General features: G+C 38.3%; 1 protein-coding gene and 1 long non-coding RNA gene across 2 annotated transcripts in view; one reads left to right on the plus strand and one right to left on the minus strand.

The window, feature by feature from the left end:
* The window catches only part of LOC126456873 (dynein axonemal heavy chain 7-like), a 783013-nt gene that overhangs the window by 510570 nt on the left and 247275 nt on the right, over window positions 1-25168 (minus strand). Inside the window, 7 exon segments of the mRNA XM_050092694.1 lie at window positions 2969-3120; window positions 5319-5494; window positions 16273-16396; window positions 16473-16670; window positions 16758-16979; window positions 17302-17433; window positions 23597-23776. Coding sequence (XP_049948651.1) covers window positions 2969-3120; window positions 5319-5494; window positions 16273-16396; window positions 16473-16670; window positions 16758-16979; window positions 17302-17433; window positions 23597-23776 — 1184 coding nt within the window.
* The window catches only part of LOC126456874 (uncharacterized), a 392629-nt gene that overhangs the window by 59828 nt on the left and 307633 nt on the right, over window positions 1-25168 (plus strand). The window lies entirely within an intron of this gene.

Here is a 25168-nt window from a genome sequence, read left to right on the forward strand (position 1 = left end):
CATCAAAAGTTCAATATGAAGAAAACTGGATGAAGTCAAGTAAGACTTTGAGTGAAAACAATGAATCTAGTAAACCTTACTAGCGGGAAACACAAAATTAGGAAATTTTTAGCACTGATCATATAGGTTTTCCACAGAGGCTATGAAATTATGCAGTAGAAACACATTAAACATAAAATTGGAGAATGTAAAATCTAAGTTAATTTTTTTGTATTATATGTTATGTGTAGTTGTGTCCATTTTCAATGAAGGAACTGTGAGAACATTTCTTGTCCCATTATTTCTTTCTGCAGACCCAGTCCTGTGTGAGCCAGTGCATGGCACAAGTTGAGCTAAGATGTAGCAGAACAGTGAGGAGCATATTTCCCACAAATTATTCTGCTAACAAACAAACAGAAAGGTTGGACATTTTACATTCTATAATGTCCAGTTTATAGGTTTCATGTTCATCTTTTATATACTTCAGATTCACTTTTACACATTTATGGTTGTACCATGACTTGCAGGTGATACACAGGATACCTCACTTAACCTTTTTACACAAATTTTACACACATCACTATCACATTTTATAGTAACTGAGACATCATTACATGAGGAGGTTCCATCCAGTGCCATGTTTACCAAACATCAAACATGGTTCCAGATGTCCTCAATTAAGCTCAACAAGAAGTTCCACTCCACAGAAATCACTGTGACTGAAACAATATTGTCGACGCAGAAGTTCTTTCAGTTTTCAAAGGACAAAGAAATTTCTGAGCATCACAACTAACGAATTAGGCAGATATGGTTAGATTTTGCAACTAATGAGTAAACATAGCATAAGAGTTCCTTGAGAGATTCAAATGGGCACAATTTTGTGGAGGAGTTGCACACCTCTTGCAGTCACTCCTGCTTTTACTGCATTATCTCAGCTGACAGGTGAGTCATAATATTTTATAAATACTGTGCTGTAATAGTCTATCCCTGGGTTATGGAATTTGGCAGGTATTGAAAAAGGAACATTTTTGTATGACAATATTATGGCTGCATTGTCAAAGGATTTATGGGGAGGGTTTTATGGATGCCTTGCTAAGCCCAGGGCTCACACAAGTCATGTATCACAATACACACATGCAGTTTTGAGGACTGTATCGAAAAATTGCCTGTGTTTGTGTCAAAATAGTCTTGAATATAATGGACAGTAGTCAGTAATCAACATACCCAGATTTTCCATGAAATGTTTAGGGTTCACGTTCACTTGAAAAGCCTACGATACTGAAGCAATGGTCTCCTGAGTGATGGTGTGAACTACCAAGCCAGAGTAAGCTTCACCTCCTGTACTTTTGTGAGCACATTTAAGCAAATTAACCTAAAATAAACAATTGCCATCGGTGGTAGAGAGATGAATACTGGCCATTTTAGTTTCATTCTGTGCAACTATAAAACAATTAAAACAAAAATCTTTCACTGCAGCAAAGCACTCATTATTCTCCATTTCTGTGGCACTTAACACTGTATATGATGTGTCTATGTGAAACATTCAACATAAATGTTAGAAAATGCTAACAAACATATCAAAACTAGGTATGCCCTGCCTCATGTAGCTGTGGCTCAGTCTGGTTAAAAGGAAAAGAAAAAAAAGAGAAAACAGATGTTTCTAATATGCATGGGTACTGGATATATATCCCAATCCCCTTCTCCCCCCTCTCTCTGCCCATCTTCTCCTCCCCCTTTCTGTCCACCTCTTCCTGTCCCTCTCTCTGTCCATCTCCTCCTTTCCACTCTCTATGTCCATTTTTCCTACCGCTCTGTCTATCTCCTCTTTGTCCCCCTCCCTTCTTTCTCTGACCCTGAGCCTTGTTTATTCTTTTTGCAAATTTACGTTCTGTAGTAGTGTTCTAATCACAAGCCAGTAAACCAAGAATATAACTTTCCTTTTTTTCTGTGAAAACCATCTGCAAGAAAGAAAACAAAACTGCACAATGTTGCATATTCAATTTATGTTTAAAAATATATTTATATATAATGGCAAAGAATGTATATGTGAAATGTAATTTGTCTAATGGTTGCTACTGTAGTTAAAACTGACTGTGAGAAAGAAAAAAACCGAAGGTTTCTACAGCAGTCAGTTTCAATAGAAAACATGTACACTGTTGTTTGAAAAGATATATATTCTATCTCTGCCTGAATGTTTAAGTATACAGTCTGTAGCTGGTCATAATGATCAATAGCATATCACAATTTTAAGTAAATTTGTCTAGAATGTTTCAAGAGTTTTGGTAATAATATTTCCCATTTTTGTAACACATATAATTTACAAATATTAAAAATAGGCGTATAAAAACACATGTATTTGAATGAAACATTGTGTCAAAATTTAAAGTCAAGTGGTGGAGTAATTTTTGAGTTTTGCAAGCACAAACATACACAGGTTGAATTTTTTTATTTTTTATTTTTTTTATTATTATTATTATTATTATTATTATTATTATTATTTTTTTCTTTTTTTTTTTTTTTTTTTTTTTTTTTTTTTTTTTTTTTTTTTTTTTTTTTTTTTTTTTTTTTTTTTACATGTACAAATCTCTGCTGCTGTTTGGTAGACACTTAGATCACTTATCCAACTGCCCTTATTGTGTGTGTGAGTGTGTGTGTGTGTGTGTGTGTGTGTGTGTGTGTGTGTGTGCGTGTGTGTGTGAAATAAAAAAGCTGCCACTTGCAGCCCTTTCAGTAAGAGATGATACTACTAAAAGTGGATGTGTTCCCTGTGGAGCAAAGGTATAAAGAGAAGATGATGTTACTTTAACTACAGTTGCAATCAGTAACTCTTCTTCACCTTCTTTTAATGGTCTTGTATTCTACTTACATAAAATGCTCTGGGATGGCTACTGATATTTTTAATTTAGTACTATTGCAACTTATAGCACTCTTCTAATGATGTAGAACAGGTGTATCACAATCAGAAATACCTTTCTGAGATTTTTTTTACCTTGTGTCGAGATGCCACAACATAATTTTGCTGAATATTGTCAACATTGTTGAATCATCAAATTCATCAATACAGAGAACATTAAAATGGCGAAGAAATCGAGGTGTGACTGTGTTAGCCCCACCTGTTGCTGGACCCATGGCACACACTATCTGAAAGCAAAAAAGAAAAAAGAAACAGGAAAAATTAGTATATAAACCCTTTTCTGGCAGTGAGTATAGTTAAGTAAATTATGAAAGGATGGGCACTAGCTTGTGATGTAACAGTTATAGGGGTGTTGTATTTGGATGTCACATATGTGAGTGTTTCTTTGACTATGAAAAAAGCTAAACCTAATGAGATTTTCTGATGTGTTGTATGCATGTCCATGTGTCACCCATTATTAAGTTACTGGTGAGTGTTCACCTTTGTTGCTTCCATCATAGAAATTATTTACAAAGATAAAAAGGGACAGCTAACACTTACCTTCCACTGCTTAGAGAAATATTTTAATACAAGAACAAACTGTTCACAGCTTTCAGAACTAACAGTTCCTTCCACTGGGAGGAAAGAGGGATAACTTGAGGAAGGTGAGATAGAAGGAACAGATAGCTCAGGCTTCAAGATGAGGGGATCCCTCCTGTTGTGTTATTCTTGCAGCAGCTGGGTCCTTCTTATTCTGGGGTCTGAGGGACATCAAGCCCCTTCTTTCTAATCTTTCTAACCTTCACCAATCTACCTCTGTATCCTCCATGAGAAAGGAATTAATAGTTTGAAAATTTAGAAATATCTTCATCACTTTTAAATGTGTACTACGTGTGTGTGTGTGTGTGTGTGTGTGTGTGTGTGTGTGTGTGTGTGTGTGCGCGCGCATGTGCACCCAACAAGAAGAGGAAGTATAATTAAAAATTTAATGCAAGAAAGAAGTTCATAAAACTTGAGAAATAAAAAAATGACAACACATTCTCCGTTCCCGTGACTACCCCGCCTCAATGTGAGGTAACAGACCATCCCCACAGCCTCCACCCAACAGCTTCCAACCCCTCTCTCCAATCGTCTCCTCTCCATTCTCATCTCTGAGCCTGTTTTTTTGCCACCCTCTGCCAATGCAGTCACCCATCTTTCCCTGGTCCTCTCCTTTTTTCCCCACCTCCGCACCCCACACCCTCCTGATGCTGCGCTTGTTGGCTCTAGTCCCTTCACACTCCACCAGAAAGCATTCACCTCTCTCCCCACCAGTACACTACTATCCCTTCACCTTCCCCACCCCCTCCAGATTGCTGCTAGTGATAGAGCAATTCACAGTGAAAATTAACAGAGAGTCATCTGACACTCCAACCAATAGCTTTATTCTGTCATATCTGTCTGAGGCATACACTTGAGGTTACTTTTAGAATATTTAGCATTGACTTTTGAGAAAGTTTGACTAAGACAAGAGCACTTAGCCACAGTAGTTTTTATTATGAGTAGCACAAAGCAAACACAAGAAGTATTACATTAAGAAGGGCAGCTACATACTTCTGAGCATACAAATTTCTTTTAGGGAGGATCAGAATCAGAAATACTGGCCCAATGTTGCCTGGGTATGCCACAGCTTGAGTGTGAGGCACGGCACAGAAAAAGAGAGCACATTGGCCCTGCCAGAAAAGTATTCTCCATCCTTTTCTGCACAGAAGACATAATGCAACAACTTTCTTAAGTGCACCTCACTGTAGTTGGTCTGAAAGGTGAGAGTACTGTTGTTATTGTTTTTTATGCATTTCTATAAAGTGTACTGAGTTTTGCATCTCTTAAAAGTATGTACTGGGCAGTCCAACTATTTTTTTTAAATTAAAGATATTTTTGACAGTAAGTTTCCTTGTTATAAAATTATTGATTCCATTTGAGCAGTTTTACTCTTTAATGCATGTTCAGATTACATATTTGAAAATTATCCCCCAAATTTGAGTGATTCTTAGTGCAAACTTTTCCTAGTCTCATCTGCTGTTCCATTTACACAACGAGTATTATAATAAGCATTTAAGATTTCTGATTATGGCATCATTGGAATCACATTTAATGAGACTTATTTATAATTTTCAACACCATATTTTCATTTTCACTGCTCTTATATTTATGAATACTCCTACTACAAAAACTGCTACATCTAACAATGACATGATAATAAGTACCATTATTTCACTACATTTTACTCCCCGTCATTATTAAATCTAACTAAGTACGCTGGTGGTTGAGGTAAGCATTTCCAGCATGAGAGTTATTTCAATTTGTCCGATTTCTTCCTTTCAATGGCTACCAAATATGATGCAATTACTGAGTAGAGAGAGCCTCCTTTATTATTTGCATCCTTAAGCAATACTGATTGACATACCTGGACATCAATTAGTTTCATTGGTACTATTTCCTTCCTGTCATACCATGTCCAATGGTCCAGCCACTGTCTCAGAATTTCTATTGGAGGCTGGGCACCATATGTTTCTTTCAAAGGCATATTCACATCATCAACAAATACAACAAGTTTTTTGCCCAGTGGTGGCCCAAACACTCCTGAGATAGAAAAATAAAATAATAGATATTAAAAATATGAGCAAAAGTAGAACTAAAGTTATAGTGCTGCATCACATGAGGAGCATACATTAAACTGAAAAACTTAAAAGAAATTACAAGGTGGCAAATTTGGCAGACATCAGACTTCATATAAAAATAAAAATATAAAAGCATTATCCTTGATCATGTAAAGCACTATTATCAGTTACTGATCATAATCACGTGTTATTCACAGTGAAGTTATCATTACTGAATATGCAGACCAATAGGGAAATTTGATAGATTTGGTCCAAATCGCGATATCCATGTTATATGAGCAATAAAATATTTATTTCTTTTGCTCTTCTGAAACTGTTAACATTCTTGAATTGTCTGTAATAGACAATGGCACAGAGTGTTGTCTTGAAACAGAAATTTACATTTTTTTTCCAATAGTGAAAGTGCAACAAAGGAAAATCCACAGTTATCACTTTCCTGTATCAACATCTACACTCTGCAAGTCACTTTGTGGTGTGTGTAATTAGTCTTTGGGATGATTTACTGCACCCTATATTCCACTGCTCTCTATCTGCATCCAGTTTCTTCAGTTGGTAGTAATTTCTGCATTATTTGTGTTTCAAAAGTTTTCACTCTGTACTTTTCACCAGTATTTCAACAAGCATTCACATTTTACTAGGTACTCAATGTACTCTAGAGGTTCTCTGAGAATGAACCACAGGTCTAGTGAATTTAATTGCCTCAATAGGCACTCATTTATTAATGTGTACTTGAGCCATGCTTTTAACATTAAGATCTGTCAGATTATTTTCATTAATAAATTTGTTAAGTCCAAACAAAATATATTTACAAATCATTTCAATATCAAATTTTGTAAATAATTTTCATTGTATATATAACAATTAAATTTTACAATATGAAATAAGAAGGCACAAAAACATTATTTAAAATTATGCCTCTCTATTGACAGTGAACAATTATATTTGGAAATCCTGTGAGCATTACCTTTAAATGCACAATCCCTAGATAAATAATTCATGTTTTTTTTATTACTGCTAATATGTAGGACTATGGATACTGAGGCCGATTTATCAGAAATAGAAGGCAGTGCAAGGAGTGTTACCACGTAACAGACTGTGCTATTGTCTACATAAAAAACTGGTGATCGTCTTTTTTTCTCTTTTCCTTTCTCTCTTCTTTTATGTAGTGATTGCCCCCTATTAATATACAATGTAACAAAATGAGTAGATAAACAGCTGATTCTAAATCTTTGTTGATTAAACAGTTCATGATTTTATATTTATGACTCTGTCACATTAAGGAACTTGCAACGAAAAATCTATAAAAATAAATTCTTGCAAACCAGCCATCTATTGCCTAAAATTTTCATCTTAACTTTGAGATGTTTCCCAAAATAAACTGTGTAATGCAGGGGTGTAGAGACTCTCAAGTACCATGGCCTGCAAACCCATTTCTTTTGTGTATGTGTGTGTGTGTGTGTGTGTGTGTGTGTGTGTGTGTGTGTGTGTGTGTGAGTGGGCGGGATAGCCACATACATAATTAGTTCACGTAATTTGTTTCACAAATATTCAGTTTATTTAAGAAATATAATTACAACTTCTTTTTTTTTTTATTTTTTTTTTTTTTAATTAGAAAAACATTAATTACACAATTTAATTTGAAACACTCCACAGATTTCACAGTTGCTTGATGTTTGGTCCAGTTTGTCAAAGACAAGTGCAAAATTGTCATACATCAAGTGATCCCTAGTTTTTGATTTGTTAATGTGCATTTAGGAAAAGTTGATTCACATACATGAGTTAACACAAGGTGGACACCTGCCTGAAAATGACTTACAAGTCCATGGTGCCCTCCATCTGTAATGCTGGAATTCAATATGGTGCTGGTCCGCCCTTAGCCTTGATGACAGCTTCCACTCTCGTATGTATACATTCAATCATGTCCTGGAAGGTTTCTTGGGGAATGGCAGTCCATTCTTCATGGAGAGCTGCACTGAGGAGAGGCATCAATGTTGGGCAGTGAGGTCTGGCATGAAGTCAGCAATCCAAAACATCCCAAAGGTGTTCTATAGGATTCAGGTCAGGACTCCGTGCAGGCCAGTCCATTACAGGGATGTTATTGTTGTGTAACCACTCCACCACAGGTCATGCATTGTGAACAAGTGCTCGATCAGGTTGAAAAGATGCAATCACCATCCCCAAATTGCTCTTCAAGTGTGGGAAGCAAGAAGGTGCTTAAAACAACAATGTAGGCCTGTGCTGTGATAGTGTCACGCAAAACAACAAGGGGTGCAAGCCCCCTCCATGCAAAACATGACCACACCATAACACCACTGCCTCCGAATTTTAGTGTTGGCACCACAAATGCTGACAGATGATGTTCATGGGGCATTCGCCATACCCACACCCTGCCATCAGATCACCACATCGTGTACCGTGATTCATCACTCCACACAATGTTTTTCCACTGTTCAATTATCCAATGTTTATGCTCCTTACACCAAGTGAGACATTGTTTGGCATTTACCAGCGTGACGTGTGGCTTACGAGCAGCCGCTCGACCATGAAATCCAAGTTTTCTAATCTCCCGCCTCTCATAGTACTTGGAGTGGATCTTGATGGAGTTTAGAATTCCTGTGTGATGGTCTGAGTAAATGTCTGGCTATTACACATTACGACCCTCTTCAGCTGTCGGCGGTCTCTGTCAGTCAATAGACAAGAAGGCCTAGATGCTTTTGTGCTGCATGTGTCCCTTCACGTTTCCACTTCACTAACACATTGGAAACAGTGGAGTTAGGGATGTTTATGAGTGTGGAAATCTCATGTACAGATGTATGACAAAAGTGACACCAAATTACCTGACCAAATTCAAAGTCTGTGAGTTCTGCAGAGCACCCCATTCTGCTCTCTCACGATGTCTAATGACTACTGAGGTTGCTAATATGGAGTACCTGGCAGTAGGTGGCAGCACAATGCACCCAATATGGAGGGTGTCCAGATACTTTTGTGTATTTTAATGCATTACCTACCAATGAGTTGTTATGGTTTCTACTGACACAATGAAGGAAATTCAACAGACTTGCTGCAGAGAATTCCATGTACAGAGTCTCATCATTATGAATGTCAGTGAGTTCCATTTGCTATGCTTCATGCACATTCTCAGACACAATGGCGCAAGGGTTGCAAAATAAATCTAACAATAACTTTGCCTTGTGAAAATCAGTGAAACAGGCCTTGGAGGGATCTCAAGCTACCAACTATTTTATCACATATGCTCTTGTAGTTGGTTTGTTTCTTTCCTAATTCATTTTAGTAATTATGAAAATAGATGTACTGTATTTACTCGAATCTAAGCCGCACTCGAATCTAAGCCGCACCCAAAAAATGAGACTCGAAATAAAGGAAAAAAAAATTTCCCGAATCTAAGCTGCACCTGAAATTTGAGACTCGAAATTCAAGGGAAGAGAAAAGTTTTAGGCCGCACCTCGAAATCGAATCAAAGTTGGTCCATTGTAATATGAGACACAATTTAGGTCTAATGAATGGCGATACAGCTACAGTAGTTTGGTTCGAGTCGTAAGCTTAGCAGTTAAGCTTTACCAGGTAGCCATTGCTATGCGTCAGGCGCTCCGTCCGTATTTATACGGGTACCGTTCCTTTTTCACGTGCTTCGTCTGGTTTGAATCTATTGCTTACTTTGCTTCGATCTGATAAGTGCTGTTTTCTTTGTTATAGGTGTTTATGTCACTCTAAGCTGAAAATGCATTACTGTACTGTGTCATACATTGTTTGTCGCATTCTGATAGTGCGTGTTCACGGACTGTCGCCGCTCGCGGCATGGCTTGCTATTGTGCGCGCTACTGCCGCTAACAATAAAAAAAAGAGAGAGGAATCGTCTCATTAGCGAAACAATGGCAAGAGACTGCTATTTGTTGTTACTTACACTGCTGCTTTCTTTGATAATGATCAACAAGAACCAAATAATAGACTGCATATGATAGAACATGTTCTGAACAAGAGTTAGGCGAAAATTTTTCTCCGTTTGAAAATCTTTGTGGCCGCTTCTTTAGTGCATCAAATTCTGCACAGAAATTAGAATTAGATTTGAAAATCAAGCCAGTTGCCGCGCTTCATTTCTGACTGTATCACTTAATACGAATATAAACATGACACGATACATATATTCTTTCGCGTTTGCTGTTGTCTCACTCTAGTTTCGTAGTTTATTAGGCAGGCAGGATTTAAATGAGATAGCAGCAAACATGAAAGAAAACATGGCAAAATGTTTATTTTCGTATTATTCTTATGGTGAAGAGAATACTGCATGTGATTCACAACTCATAAAAGTTCCTATTAGCAACCATCTCTTGTCACAGGCAGGAAAAATTTCAGAACGTAGAGTTGGCCATATTGACAAACATTCCAGTCGGATTTTCTTAGTACACTGAAAATCTGCTACATTCGAAGATGAACAATACGGAGTTTGTATTTACTTTGTTGGATAATGTATGAAAATGCAGTGGTCGAATCTCGGGGTGGAGAAAAAAAGCTCGTCTTCCACCTTTTTTTTTTAATTTATTTACTGCCGCAGAGGTTTTGGCACCAGTATTTATCTTTGTGCCTACAAACCATGCCTGTGTAGCGCTACATATATTCGACGGCAGAAGTTTGTTGTGGCGGCACCTACCAACATTTTTCAGAATTCCCGCATGCTTTGCACTCGATTCTAAGCCGCAAGCGGTTTTTTGGATTACAAAAACCAGAAAAAAAGTGCGGCTTAGATTTGAGTAAATACGGTAACTGCCTGAATTCAGTTAGGTTTGCAACATATTTAACTTACAGTGAAAAGACATAATATGGCCATAAAATTGAGTAAGTAATTGATTTCTGATTTGAAGCCATATAATTAATGTATTTAAATGATTAGTAACATAGGTCAAAAATGCTAAGTCACACCAAAAATCTGAATTTTTTGATATGGAGATATTTCCAATCTTTTTAGTCATAAAAAATTCAATCTCATGTGTCAAATTCAGAAACTGCTCCAGCATTTTACCCTGATACAGTCATCTCATTTCTGCATAAAAAAATAAAATCTTCATATACATGGGAAATGTCTTCAGAAAGGGCTTTAAATTTCAATGAAATGAACACCCTTAGCTGCTTACAGGCATTGACATACGTTAACGGGGACAGATGAAAATGTGTGCCCCGACCGGGACTCGAATCCGGGATCTCCTGCTTACATGCAGACGCTCTATCCGTCTGAGCCACCGAGGACACAGAGGATAGTGCGACTGCAGGGATATATCTCTGGCACGCCTCCCGCGAAACCCACATTTTCAACGTATTGTCCCGCACTACATTCATAGTGCCTCCGTTTGTAATTTCATTATAACGAGCTGCTTGGTCACCGATGGTATCTGTTCTTTCGGACATGTCCGAAAGAACAGATACCATTTTAGTAAATAGGGCTTTAAATGTCTGTGATTGTCTCTCTTCCTATAACGTCATCACGCCTAGGCCCTTATCTTGGAAACGGATCAATCAGGGAACTATTAAGCCAATACATCCATATTCAGATCTGTCGAATCACAGTTCCATGACTTTACTGATGATTAAAATGATACAAATGAATCAGTATGTAGCCACCATGCTCAAAAGTATCTCAATGACCTGTATTATCCATCACAAATACAAACAAAAAATGTTGTCAATAGGCACAGGTGAAAGGAAGAAAACTTGCTAGCTTTCAGGTTTATCCTTCGACAAGCTAGAGTAAAATACACATGGAAAAACACACACACACGTGTACACCTCTCCATGGTCCCAACTGGAATAACAGTCCTAATGCTTGTATTTTGATAGGTGGGCTGGTTGTGGAATGGGTAGTGTCAGGTGGGATGGATAGAAGGTGAGGGAGGCAGGATGCAGGGAGAGGTACTGTGGCTGGAAGGCTACCAGCTCAGATGGAAGCAGTCCACTTGCTGGCTAGCAATGTGAGAACGAGAGGTGACAGGTATATAGGCTAGGCTTTGTAATCCACAGTTGTAGGGGCTAGTGGGTAGTGGCCCATGCTGAACGTGACATTTGGACATGAATTTAGGGAGGGTGATAGGATGGAGGAATGGAAACTGTTGGGTGGAGGGTGCAGAGACAGTGGATTGCTTGAGATTGAGGTCAGGATGATTAAGGGAGTAGAGGATGTGTTGTAAGAATGACTCCCTACTGCATAGTGCAGAGAAGCTGGTTATGGAGGAAATAGTACAGATGACCCATGTTGTGAAGCAGCCACAGGGATCTTATTATTCTCCAACGGGTTGCCAGTGGGAGTGACATAGGGATGGAGTAGGATGTTGCGTAGCTTGGGTGGGAAACAGCATACCACTTTAGGTGGGGAGCGAAGGATCTTGGGTAGGATGTCACTCATTTCAGGTCACGATGATAGGTAATCAAAGCCCTGGCAAAGGATATGGTTCAGACGTTCCAGTCAATGGTGATACCAAGTGACAGGGTGGAGGGGGCGAGGGGGGGGGGGAGGCACTCCTTCATAGCTCATTATCAGGGATGGTGGGAGAGTTGGTGTTGCGTGAGGATATGGTATGGGAAATTTGCCTGTGGTCTAAGCTTGGCAGTTATTTCAGGTCTGTGAAGACCATCGTGAGACATTAAGCATACTGGGTAAGGAGTTCTCCTCACAGAAGGTACATCTTCTGCAGGTGGCTAGGCTGTACGGGAGTGAATTTTTTGGGGTCGAAGCAATGGCAGCTGTTTAAATACAGGTACTGTTGGTGGTAAGTGCGTCTAATGTGACCAGAGGTGTGAATCAATTAATGAGAGAAGTGGATGTCAACATCCAGAAAAGTGGCACATTGAGCAGAGGTGGCCCAGATGAAATGGATGGGAGAGAAAGTGTTGAGATCATGAAGGTATGTGGATAGCATACCTTGGCCTAGAGTTCTGATCATGAAGATATCATCAATGAACCTGAACCAGACTAGTGGTTCAGAGTTGTAGAGGACAAGGAAGGTTTGCTCTCGAGGGCCACTGAATAGGTTGGTATACGAAGTTGCTCTACAGGTGCCCATGGCTGTGTTGCAGATTTGATTGTATACTTTCCCTCCAAAGGAAAAGTAGTTTTGTGACAGGGTACAGTTGGTGAGGTGCATGAGGAATGAAGTGGTGGGTTTTGAGTCTGAAAGATGTTGGGAGAGATAGTGTTAGATAGTGGAAGTCAATGGACACGAGGGATGTTGGTGTATGTGGAGTTGGCATCAACAGTGATGAGCAGGGATCCAGGAGGTAAAGCATTGGGGATTGTGGAATGTCACTGAAGGAAGTGGTTGGTATCTTTAATGTGGGATGCTAGGTTTCATGTAACTGGTTGCAGGTGTTTAACAACAATGCAGAAATTCTTTCACTGCGAGGACAATATCCAGATACAAATGAACATCCAGGATTTTTGGGTTTGTGGATTTTGGGAAGCATGTATAAAGTTGGTGCATGGGGTGTTTTTGGGGTGTGGAGAGAGATGGACTCCCAAGGAGAGATCCCCAGTGATGGCACCAACTTTTTGAATGTTGAAGGTTAAGATCCCAGGTATCAAACCCTGCAGCCATTCATCCTAGTGAGTCCTCATTAGTGAGTAATCAATGAAAAAAATATCTGCAATTTTGTAGTACACTCTATAGCTTTACAATAGGAATAATATAATTCGATAGACAAAAAAATCTAATCATCAAGTGGTGGCAGAACACACACATAGAATAAGATTATTATTCAGCAAGATTTCAGTGCCAGTGGCTCCTTTTCCAGGCAGAAGGGTTGAAGGGGAAGGAAGAGGGGTGAAGGAAAAGGACTGGAGAGGTCAAGCGAAAGGGGTAGATTTTGGGAAAATCATCCATAATCACAGGTCAGGGGAAACTTAACAGATGGGATGAGAAAGAAAGAGTTTCAAAAAGTCAGTCCCGCTGCTAGGGACTTCAGCTTGTCAGAGGAAAGGTTATAGGAAAGGCCTATGGGTTTCAGGAGGGATTGGAGGTTATGTTGGACTTCTGGAATGGTATCATTCTGGCAGAGCTTGTAGGTGGAGGAGTCAAACTGCTGGCAGAGGCCTTCCATCCAGTAGTTACTGGGACTCATCACGTCATTGGTGGAACTTTTGTCTGCAGGGGCGGGGATTAGACCAGGATCTACTCTTAGGGTGTGCCTGGCTGTCCTGTCTTCTGATGAAAGGTTGATGTTCTTAGGAATGGACCTAGGGAATGCTCATGAGACCAATAACTACGTGCAATCAAATATCCTCATGCCACAAAACCATCCTATTGCCCCCAGCACAATTTATCAAATTTTCTCATTGTGGTCATTTCACAAGACATATGGGGGAAGAGGTGTACGTTGTTCAGCTCTCCCCAGAATGTAGTCTCCCAGGTCTTAACAGACCTGGGCTGTACTATGTATAATATGTTCTGTAATCAATCAATGGAAAATCCAGGATGGAATGTAACAATATTATGAAAGGAAAGTTGATGCTCACCACATAGCAGAGATGCTGAGTCGCAGATAGGCAAAACAAAAATATTCTCACAATTAAAGCTTTCAGCCATTAAGGCCTTCGTCAACAATAGATGACAGACATACACACACACACACACACACACACACACCCATGCACGCAAATGCAACTCACACACACAACTGCAGTCTCAGGCAACTGAAACCACGCAGCAAGCAGCAGCACCAATGCATTGTGGGGTGGTGGAAAGTGAAGTGCTGCAGGTTAGATGGAGGAATGGGGAGAGGTGGGCGGATTAATGGAAAAGTAGAGAAATAAAAAGACTGGGTGTGATGATGGAATGATGGTTGTGTAGTGCTGGAATGGGAACAGGGAAGGGGCTGGATGGGTGAGGACAGTGACTGATGAAGGTTGAGGCCAGGAGGGTTGGAACACGGGATGTATTGCAGGGAAAGTTCCCACCTGCACAGTTCAGAAAAGCTGGTGATGGTGGGAAGGATCCATATGGCACAGGCTGTGAAGCAGTCATTGAAATGAAGGATATCATGTTTGACAGCGTGTTCAGCACCAGGGTGGTCCACTTGTTTCTTGGCCACAGTTTGTCGGTGGTCATTCACATGGACAGACAGCTTGTTGGTTGTCATGCCTGCATAGAATCCAGCACAGTGGCTGCAGCTTAGCTTGTAGTTTACATGACTGGTTTCACAGGTAGCCCTGCCTTTGATGGGGTAGGTAATGTTAGTGACCGGACTGTAGTAGGTGGTGGTGGGAGGATGTAATGGACAGGTCATGCATCTAAGTCTATTACAGGCATAGGAGCCATGAGGTAAGGAATTGGGAGCAGGGGTTGTGTAAGGATGGACGAGTATGTTCCCTAATTCTACACCTGATAAATTCTAGACCTGATTGATGTCAGTACTCAGAGTTGTAATATCTAAGAACTATTTCATCATTCAGTGTGAACTTAATGTGTACTTCTTAAGTTTGTTGGTCATGAAACTGCTGAGTTGCAGTGTGCTTATATGCTGAAAAGGTACCTCATCTGTGGTTGGTTTGTACGTGTCTATGATTACAACCTCTGTTGAATACTCATTAAAGTAAGACATAAATATTTTTATACTGTCCATACTTGCAGCCATTCTTCCACAGTTGCTATTCTTACTGATATGATAAACATACTAAATGTTCACTCTCTTTGCTGCAAATAAACCTTCACTCTGTTGTCAGTTTCTCTATTCATTACTATGTCTACTCCTGCTCTACCATCATTCAACCCAGTATATCCCCACTACAAAAGTTTTCCTCATCTGGTCATTGGATAATACTGATTCCTAAAATATTTATCTGCATCCTTTCCATATCTACATTTATTGTTTCCCACAGTGCCTTAATGTTATAAGATCTAATGTGGACATCCTAATTAGAATTCTGTTTTTGTGTGACAGTTCATCTACAATAGTGCCTAGTGCATGTATGTATATCTGAATAGGGACCCATAGGGACCTATTTCACTCCTGGAATGCTTTATCCAAGTGGAAGCCATTATGATATTTTTAGCACAGAAATGCATGTACTAGGTGATTATAATTTGGTGGTTTCCCTCGGCTCTCCATAGTGTAATCCTGCAAGCCTTACATTCATCCCAACTATGGTACTGCGTACCACATGTCACAGTTACTGTATCAATCTCATTTCTATTATACCAACAGTGGCTACTGGAGGAATGTCTATCTTTCTCCAGAATGAAGCTTCATTGTATATTGACCCCAACAGCTACTGCTTTCATTCTGTGAGCCATATTGGTGGTTTTCTGGTCCTGTTCACCTTAAACACTGTTGAGGTCTTCACTGGAATTCTGAATATGGATCCTTACAAGACACTACCAAGCAGACAAGTTGGAATAACCATTTTTATGAAGGTTTCACTACTTCATCACTCCCCTTTATCCTGATTTGTAACAGATAGAACCTGACCTTCCAATACAGACTTTAGGTTGGTAGATAATTATGGTCATACATTAAATGAAACTTGATGAGTAAAAAAAATATATATATATATATATATATAAAATTTAAATAGTATACACCAACTGATAAGATGTCAAGAGTTGTAAAGACTACTTGTTATAAATACTGGTTGTCTGTAATGAGTCAATATATTATGATCCTGTTTCAGCAAATTAGTCTATTCCAAGAAGGGTTCTGACAACCAGTCCAGTAACACGAAAAATGAAAAGATGTTTTTACCTTTCTTTCGCTTATCAAGTTTACTCATAATTATATCTTGAGTCTGATTTGCAGTAGTCTGTGCAGAAAAATTAATAAACAATGGCTTGTAAACGTTTCCATCCACTTTGTGCAACAACAGGTCCTGTAAAATTTCACTTCTGTTGGTTAGTTATTCATGAACAATGCACAATTGCTCTAAAATACTATATGGTACTGACTGTTATGTAGGCAGATTTTCCTGTTCCTGTTGGGCCAACAAACATAGCTGGCTTCTGGTGAGTAATTAAGAGTTGAAGAACAGCAGAGTTTCGTATTGTTTCAACAGTAATCACAATTATCTGATTAACTGGTATATCTCGGGGAATAGGTGGAGCAGTTTCAAGTTCTTCTGTCCATGGTCTCCAACGCCCTATGCCCTGCAGAGTTTGTCATTATATACAATAAGTCTGTAATTATGATACAAAATGCTTCTATTTGTATGTGATTATGTCAAATTTTCTTACCTCCTTAAAGTATCTGTAGTCATACACAAGACCTTCTGATGGAATGAGAGTAATATATGGTTTGAATGGTGGTGGAACATCTTCCAGAAGCCCAAAATCAGTTTTCAAATCTGCAGGAAACTCCTTAGCTAAAAGACCTCTAAAAAGCAAGTCAAACTTTAGACGCCCTGTGGAACCAAGTGTGCCACCCAAGGACCAAACACTAGAGAAGAAAAATATTCCCTGAAACACAAAAATGTATACTTGTACCATTAACATGTTTCAAATAATATGGGATGTTTGAATGTGCATTTGGCACATGAAAAGCGAGAACATGTAAATGATTGCATACTAAGCAGAAAGTTTATCACAACACAGATAGCTTTTTAGATATGAGTAAAAACCATATGAGAGACCAAAAACTAATGGTGAACATAGTCCTTCTAATTGGTACAATTTCACTTCCTAATTTCAAGGCATCACATATTTATTATTTTTTTATCTATTTTCATTTATTTTTTGTTATCAGTTATTATTTATTCAACAAGTACAAATAATATACTACCTCTAATTGAGCTCTCATGTTAAGATGTGATATTTCTTCCATGTATTTTTCATCCTTAAAATCTTCAATGAAGCAATCAAACATATTCATTGTTGCTCGGACCATGTTTGATTCTGATGTAGAACATAATTCCTGAGGATCAAAAAAGGAATTAATTACATACATTTGTGTGAAGATTAGAGTCTTATTACACACAGAAATATTTGTATTTGACTGTAATACACGAGAATCAATTGTATGAATTAACACACATTAGAAATACATTTAAAGTTTCAGTTTACTATGAATAAAGTTAAAGCACAAAAATCAATTGAAAATCTGACCAAATATGAAATATTAGAAAGAATTAACGAAGACACCTACAACAACTAAAACACATATCTTGTCACCATTCATCTATTGTGTAATGTATAAAGTAGCATTAGTAAACATGAATGATTTACAGTGATATATCTTGATATTTACAGATTAGAGTTATAATGAATGCTATGTGATATTACTACTTTTAGCTGAACCAAAACACAAAATGAAAGTTGTTATGGAAAGGGAAACTGAACACAAGTAGAGAGATTTTCATATTATGTGACTTTTGTTTTCTTCCTTTTTCACTAGCTTCTTCTAAGCATAGCTAAGTATGGTATGAAAGCACCAGACTGTTTTCACTGTCACACACCAATGATCAGAATTGCACTTCATTCAGAATGGTTCAAACAGCACTCACTGACACTACTAGACTGTATGAAACATCAGAATATTGCCGTATAAACATAGTTGTGTCTAGCTTTCAATTAATTCTTGTTGCAGTATAACTGGCAAGTAGTACTGCAACACAAAGAAGGATAGCAAATAACAAAATTTTACTTATTGTGTGCATACAGTATACAGTAATAAAAATACTGTGATCAAATTTGTGGGTGATGTGGCAGTGTACATGGTGCAAAATTTAGTATACTGGGCTGTTGCCTCTGGATGGGGATCAAGTCAAACTGAACTTTACTGACACCTATCCATGCTGCTTCATCTCAATGCAAGAGTTTGTCACTAGTGGCTGGCAAGTGGTAGTATACCAGTCTCCTGGTAACCAATGTCCAGATATTTTCAATCGCTGAGAGGTATGGAAAATCTGCTCACAGTGGCAACTGTCAAACACCATCTGTATTATCAAGGGTTAGGAAATTTCTTGAAAATACTACTTATTCCCCAGATGATATTTTTGTAAGAGATACAGATATGGAACAATATTATGAAAAGGATAGTTGCTGCTCACCATATAGCGGAGCTGCTGAGTCGCAAATAGGCACAACGAAAAGACCGTCAGAAAGTGAGCTTTCGGCCAACGGGCCTTCATCAGAAACACACAACATACTCACATACATTCAGGCAAATGCAATTCACACATACATGACCACAGTCTCTAGCTGCAGAGGCCAAATATATGACAGACGTGATTTTCCACATGTTTTTGTTTCATGTTTCTGTGCTAACTATATATGTTATATCAATTATCTTCTTCATGTTATACAACACATAATACTAGTGTTTCTTACTAGATAAATCAAAATGAATCTTTATGTAAGTTTATAGTTATGTTTGCATTTATCTCTGTGTGTACTGATAAAAATTAGGGTGTAAACTAATGGAAATAAATTGTATATAAACTGATGTTATGTAAATGGCAGGCATCACAATTTACAATTCACAACGATAAATTACAAGCTTTGACTTGTTCCTTATCCTTACAGACTTGTGCCTACAAGCACTTCTCAGTCTATGGAATATGCATAAGAAATACAAAAATAAACATACAGTCCTGCACTATTAACAATGTCCAATCAAATACAGTCACATAGCCAGTGTGTGTCAATAAGTGGGACACTGTGGACAGTCTAGTAGTTTACAGCATCATTGTTCTGATCTGATGCCCTCTTGGTTGCAATAGTAGATTTAGATCGTTTTGTATCTTGGAGAATATGTGACTGACTCATTTGTGATGAGAGTGTCACGATGACAGGAAGTAACAGTCATCACCTGTGCTTCATTAATTCTGATAAATGCATTCATAACTTTGTGTCATTGCAGTATTGAATGCACACCTCTCAAATTGTATGACACTGGGGATCAATAATACATTAAGATTTTACCAGATTTGTTTGCTCCTCATTTTCTGGTGTACCAACCTCACTGTGTTGGAGTAATGTGGCACTGGAGTTCACCTGTTTGGGCACAGTGTATGAACAACAACACTCTCTGGTAAGTAACAGGTTGAGTATGTGCAAGTGGACTTTGAACTTGCAATACCAACATGTAGGTCTGTGTTGCCAACAAGTCACGCACCTCTGTTAGGCTTCCATGTTCTGGAGCAGGCAGTTTGTTCCATAGTATGTTGTCAGAGAGTGTTTGGCAGTTATTTACTTTTGTTGCAAGCCATATATTTTATACTAACTAGGACCAAATGAGCTAAATCCAACCAACTTCAAATACAAGAGAATATAAGATGTGCCACGGTCATTGACCTAGATTTGGAAGGGTTACCTCCAAATTCCTTAATTGGGCAACTGAAGAAATGGAAGAAGGAAAGGAATGGCAAATTTGTGTGGAATTTTGTATTGTAATATCGCAGCAGGATGGTGACATCTGGCAAGATATCAAAGTGGCTTGATAAATATGAAGTAAGGCAAAAATGTATTAGGCTGGTGGATAAGTTCACAGCATTTTTGTTTTGCATGTTTTTAGTTCACTGTTGCTATTTGAGATTAGGTCTCGTCATTTTGTCATTTGGGGATAGTGAGTGGAGCTCTGGACACTAGAAAATACAGTGCTAAGATAAGAAATCAGAACATTTCCAACATATTCTTCTGTTTGAGATCAACAGAGGGGTGATAGCAGTGGAGCAAGCTGCAAACATTTTCATCATGTATGGGGATAACACCATTGGATGGAGAATGGCAAGAAATAGTCTTTCTCATTTTCAGGAGAATTGTTTTGAGATTATTGCCTCTCCATGTTCAGAAAGACCTTTGGAGATTGATGAAGATCATTTTAACACATTACCCTAATGGTGTACTAGGGAACTGGGAAATGTGATGAACTGTGATCATTCCACCAATGTGTGACATTTGCATGCAACAGGGAATATTCAAAAATTGAATGTATGGGTACCGCATGCTCTAACCCAAAATCTCAAAAATTTGCGGCTGGCCAAATGTGACTCTTTGCTTTTTTGGCGTGAATTAGTCATGAACAACAGTGACCATTCCAATCATGTGTCATTACTAATGATGGGAAATGGTGTCTTTAATACTAACATGAGGAAAACAAAGGAATTGTTGAGCCCAAACAAAGCAGCAACTCCATGTACAAAGACCTGTGCCCATCTACAAAAGATAATGTTATGTATCTGGTGGACCAGGAATAGTGTGATGTACTACAAATTGCTTCTCCCAGGCATAACCATCACTGTCAACATTTATTGGCAACAACTGAGATGTCTTGCAGATGCACTCCATAAACAATGAAACAAAAAACTGTGTGAAGTGATGCTACTTCATGATAACATCTGCCTGCATTGTTCCAGACCGACCAAAAAAAAAAAAAAAAAACAAAAAACAACCTACACAGGAGTTGGGTTGGGCCGTCATTCCACACTCACCTCATTCACCTGATGTTGTGACCTCAGATTAACACTTTTTCTGCTCACTATTGAATAACCTTCAATGAACCTCCTTTCCAGATGAAAATTTGCTCCAAACATGGCTCAAGAAGTTCTTCACCAAAAGCCATGTGATTTCTGTGGTCATGGAACCAAAAAGTTACCCCAGTGTTGGCAGGCTGTTGTAAATACTACTGATGACTAAAGTCTCTGTTATGTGATCTGTTGTGTTTATTACACTTAGGCAAAAATTCTACAAACTTGCACACCAACCCAATAACTGACAAATCCATTAAGGATGGTTAACTTCAACTGTGATTCAAATTAGTGGATTACATAGGTATAATATGTAAGTCATCTAGCTTTTAATTTGATATGATTTATGAATCACTGCTGGTGTTACACGAACATTATTTTGTAGATCACATGCAGCCAGACACTGTGGTCATCACCCTGGCAGAAATATTGCGAGTTTAGGCATAAGTTTCAATGTGGTTTTGTTTCCTAAACACTCCAAGTGTCCAGTGGGTTGAAAAGTATTTAATAGTATGTGAATTCATATCACATTCAAAAATGTGACTAGATGCATATTATATATAAACTGGTACCAGGGAAATGAGGGCCCGAAAGTCAAGTATGTTGTGCTCAGCAGCATTGTTCTGATACTGGGTTACCAACTCCGCATTTTATCACAGTTTGACTGTGGACATACCTGGATGCTCAGTCGATTGCTGGTCATAACCACACAAAAAACTGTGCGCACACGTTATAACAGAGCAAGTATGTAACATAAGTACTTCTGCTTTGGTAATACTGGAATAGGATGTGTTGGGTAAGAGCATATGACAGGACTTACACATTTCTCTTCCAAAGAGATGTGGCCAATTTGCAAGTCGTTGGAAGCAGATGTGGCATAAGGATGGACCAGAATATTACACATGTTGGGTGAGGGGGTCAGAATATCTTTCTGGGAAGGTGAGAGGGATCGTTTATAGGATGCTCCTCATTACAGGGAATGTTGAAAGGTAGTCAAAGCTCTAGCAAAGGATGTGTTTAAGTTGTTCAGGTCTGATGCGATACTGGGAAATGATGGGGTGGGGATACTCCTCTGCAGCAACTTTAAGAGGGTGGATATGGCTCACCATACTTATTAATAGAAGACATCAGTGTATGTCATATAACCATGGGATGGCAACTTAATTAGTGTGATTTTGTATCCTCTTTTATGGCAACCTTAACCAGCATGACAGTAAGACATCAGTTTTGATGGCACTACAATGACGTGATTTATAAAGTTATAAACATACATAAAATGTACAGGGTGACAATTATTGAACTATGTGAAAAAAAAGGTATATTAGTTACAAACTACAGCATGCACACACTTTGTTCAACATGTAAACAATACTACAGACATTTGGATTTAGGTCATGACATGTTCAATGTGCCTACCACATTGGTGATGATGTGGTGCACATAAATAGCGAAATTCTGCATGACCCGCTGAAGTGTCAGAACACTGTTGCTGTTGATGACCTCCTGAATGGCTGTTGGATTTATTGTTGTACACCTTGTCTTTAATACAGCCCCACAAAAAGGTGTCAGCATGTGTTCAGATCTGGAGAATATGGCAGTCAATCAAGTCCCATGCTAGTGGTCTCTGGGTACCCCAGAGCCAGAATGCAGTCCCAAAATTGCTCCTCCAGGACATCAAACACTGTCCTGCTCTGATGGGGTGGAGATCTGCCTTGCATGAAACACATCTTGTTGAAATCAGAGTCACTTTGGATAATAGGGATGCAATCATCTTCCAAAATCTTCACATACCATTTGGTAGTCACCATGAAACCGAGAAATATCGCACTAATTATTCTGTGACTGGACACTGCACGCCACGTAGTCACCTGTTGAGCGTGAAGAGACTTTTCAATTGCGAAATGCAGATTCTTAGTCCCCCCAAATGCACCAGTTTTGCTTACTGACGAACCCATCCAAATGAAAGCAGGCCTGTCGCTAAACCAAAGTGTACTAATTCTCATCATGCCCCCCAACAGTCCAGTTTGAACATCCTAATGCAAACCGTTCAGAAGATAAGGCAAACTGTTCAGAAGATATGATGATTTTATTTCACATAGTTCAACAGTAGTCACACTGCATCAAACATTGTAATATCCAGGATGGAATGTAGCAGTACTATGAAAAGCGGAGATGCTGAGTCGCTGATAGGCACAAAAAAAAAGACCGGCGGAAAGCGAGCTATCAGCTAGCGCAGTCTTCATCAAAATAGACGACATAAACACAAACACACTCATGTAAATGCACACATGACCACAGTCTCTGGCAACTGAAGCCAGAGTCTCTCTCTCTCTCTCTCTTTACGGTAAGTAGCAATCTATTTTTTCCTACATTGTTGATACAACACAATCTTCAAATGAATGGATCAACTGAAAGAGCAAGATACATTATACTCCATCAGCATCTATCACTACAACAGGGACATGAATGATTAGTGTAAACTGTTTCCTTATGTCCCATTGACTTTTCTCTCTCTCTTCATCTTAATAATTTCTTTTCATTCTCCACAGTTCTGAATAGAATTACATTGTGAAATCTATATTCAAAATATTTAAAACTGAAACTTCTTACCCTGTATCCACCTTTTCTAACAAAGTAAAGCAACGGTGGGCAGAAACGATTGAAAAGTGCTGCTACAACTGCACGATGTAGCTCAGGTAGACCTGATGGAAGTGTATTCATCCAAGACATAAGTAAGGGCTGCCATCCAAGAGTAACAGGTTCCATATAAATCATTCCACAGCGTGAAACCTGAAAAATATACATAATGACACAATTAACTAAAAATTAGAGGATATTATCCATAGAATAGAAGTGGAAAAATATATATGTAGGTACAATAGTAAAAAAGCTCTTGTCAGAAACATTTTATTTAGCACCAAAGTTACGCCAAGTTTTCGTATTTCTTAACTTGTATCCAAAGGGATTGACTGAAAGAGGAAAGTAAGTCATAAAAAACCAATGCCACTTGCTCACTACAACAGGGGCATGTATGAGCAGTGGAAATTGTTTCCCTTTTGTTTCACTGATTTCTTTCATCTCTCCCTCCAAATTAAGGTAACATTAGACAGAAAATGTGAAGTCTAATGCTGTATGAACGATAAATGATATGAGGAAAAGATAGTTGAAGTTTGCTGCTAAAATGTAGAATAAGGTAAAGTAGACTGCCCAGTTGGTTCTAAGAATTGCAAGACCACCACAGTATTGATGAAAGAAGTTACAGAAGAATTAGAGAAACTAGGAGTTAACCATACAAGACATGATGGGCAGGAACGAGCACAGAATAATAACAGAGTAATAGACACACACAAACAGTTCAAGAAGCCTGTTAAATAGAAGAGGACCTAGACTGAATGACAGAGAAAGCCTAGAAAATTACAACCTAAAGAGAGTTTGAGAGTGTAAAAGGCAGGAAACTGAAAAGCATAAGTCAAAAAAAGTGTGGCTGCAGAAGTATTATTCCCACAAAAATCTCAAATGTGGTCCACAATATGTCCAAACAGACATTAAAGAAAAATGTAACATATCCTATGTAAGGACTAAATAAATCATTAAAACAAATTTCTGATACATTTGGCTTTTATGTACAAAGCACTCAAGTGAAATGATAATCAGTGATACGTATCTGTACATAACTTGCATAAGAGAAGTAGACTGAATTCAAGAATAACATAAAAATATGTACCAATCAGCACATAAATGAAAGAAAATGCAAATATTACTTGGGCTTCCAATTTTTGGACCAATTTTTCCCAGTCGTCATACAACAAAACATTGAGTTGACTTGAAAATTACATCAGTTACAAATACCTTATCTTCTGGATCAATAGTTGAACAGTTGCTTGTTTCAACTGTATTCACCTATGACAACACATGATTATTGGAAAGCAAAAAAATGGAGAAAAATGGAGAAAGAAGAAGATGCACATAGCACTGTTATTATACGAGTGTGGTTTGAAAAGATCTTGGAACAGAATAGAAAAAAAGTACTTACATCACTGAAACTTTTTTTTATTTTTCAATCTAGTCTCCTTGTAGATTAATGCACTTGGTTCAACAATGTTTCAGTGTCTTGACCCCCATCTCGAAAATGAGTTTCCTCCAGGTCAGCAAAATAGTTATCAACTTTGGCTATCAATTCTT

Source organism: Schistocerca serialis, chromosome 2 (assembly GCF_023864345.2).
Source record: "Schistocerca serialis cubense isolate TAMUIC-IGC-003099 chromosome 2, iqSchSeri2.2, whole genome shotgun sequence".
NCBI classification, from domain to species: Eukaryota; Metazoa; Arthropoda; class Insecta; order Orthoptera; family Acrididae; genus Schistocerca; species Schistocerca serialis.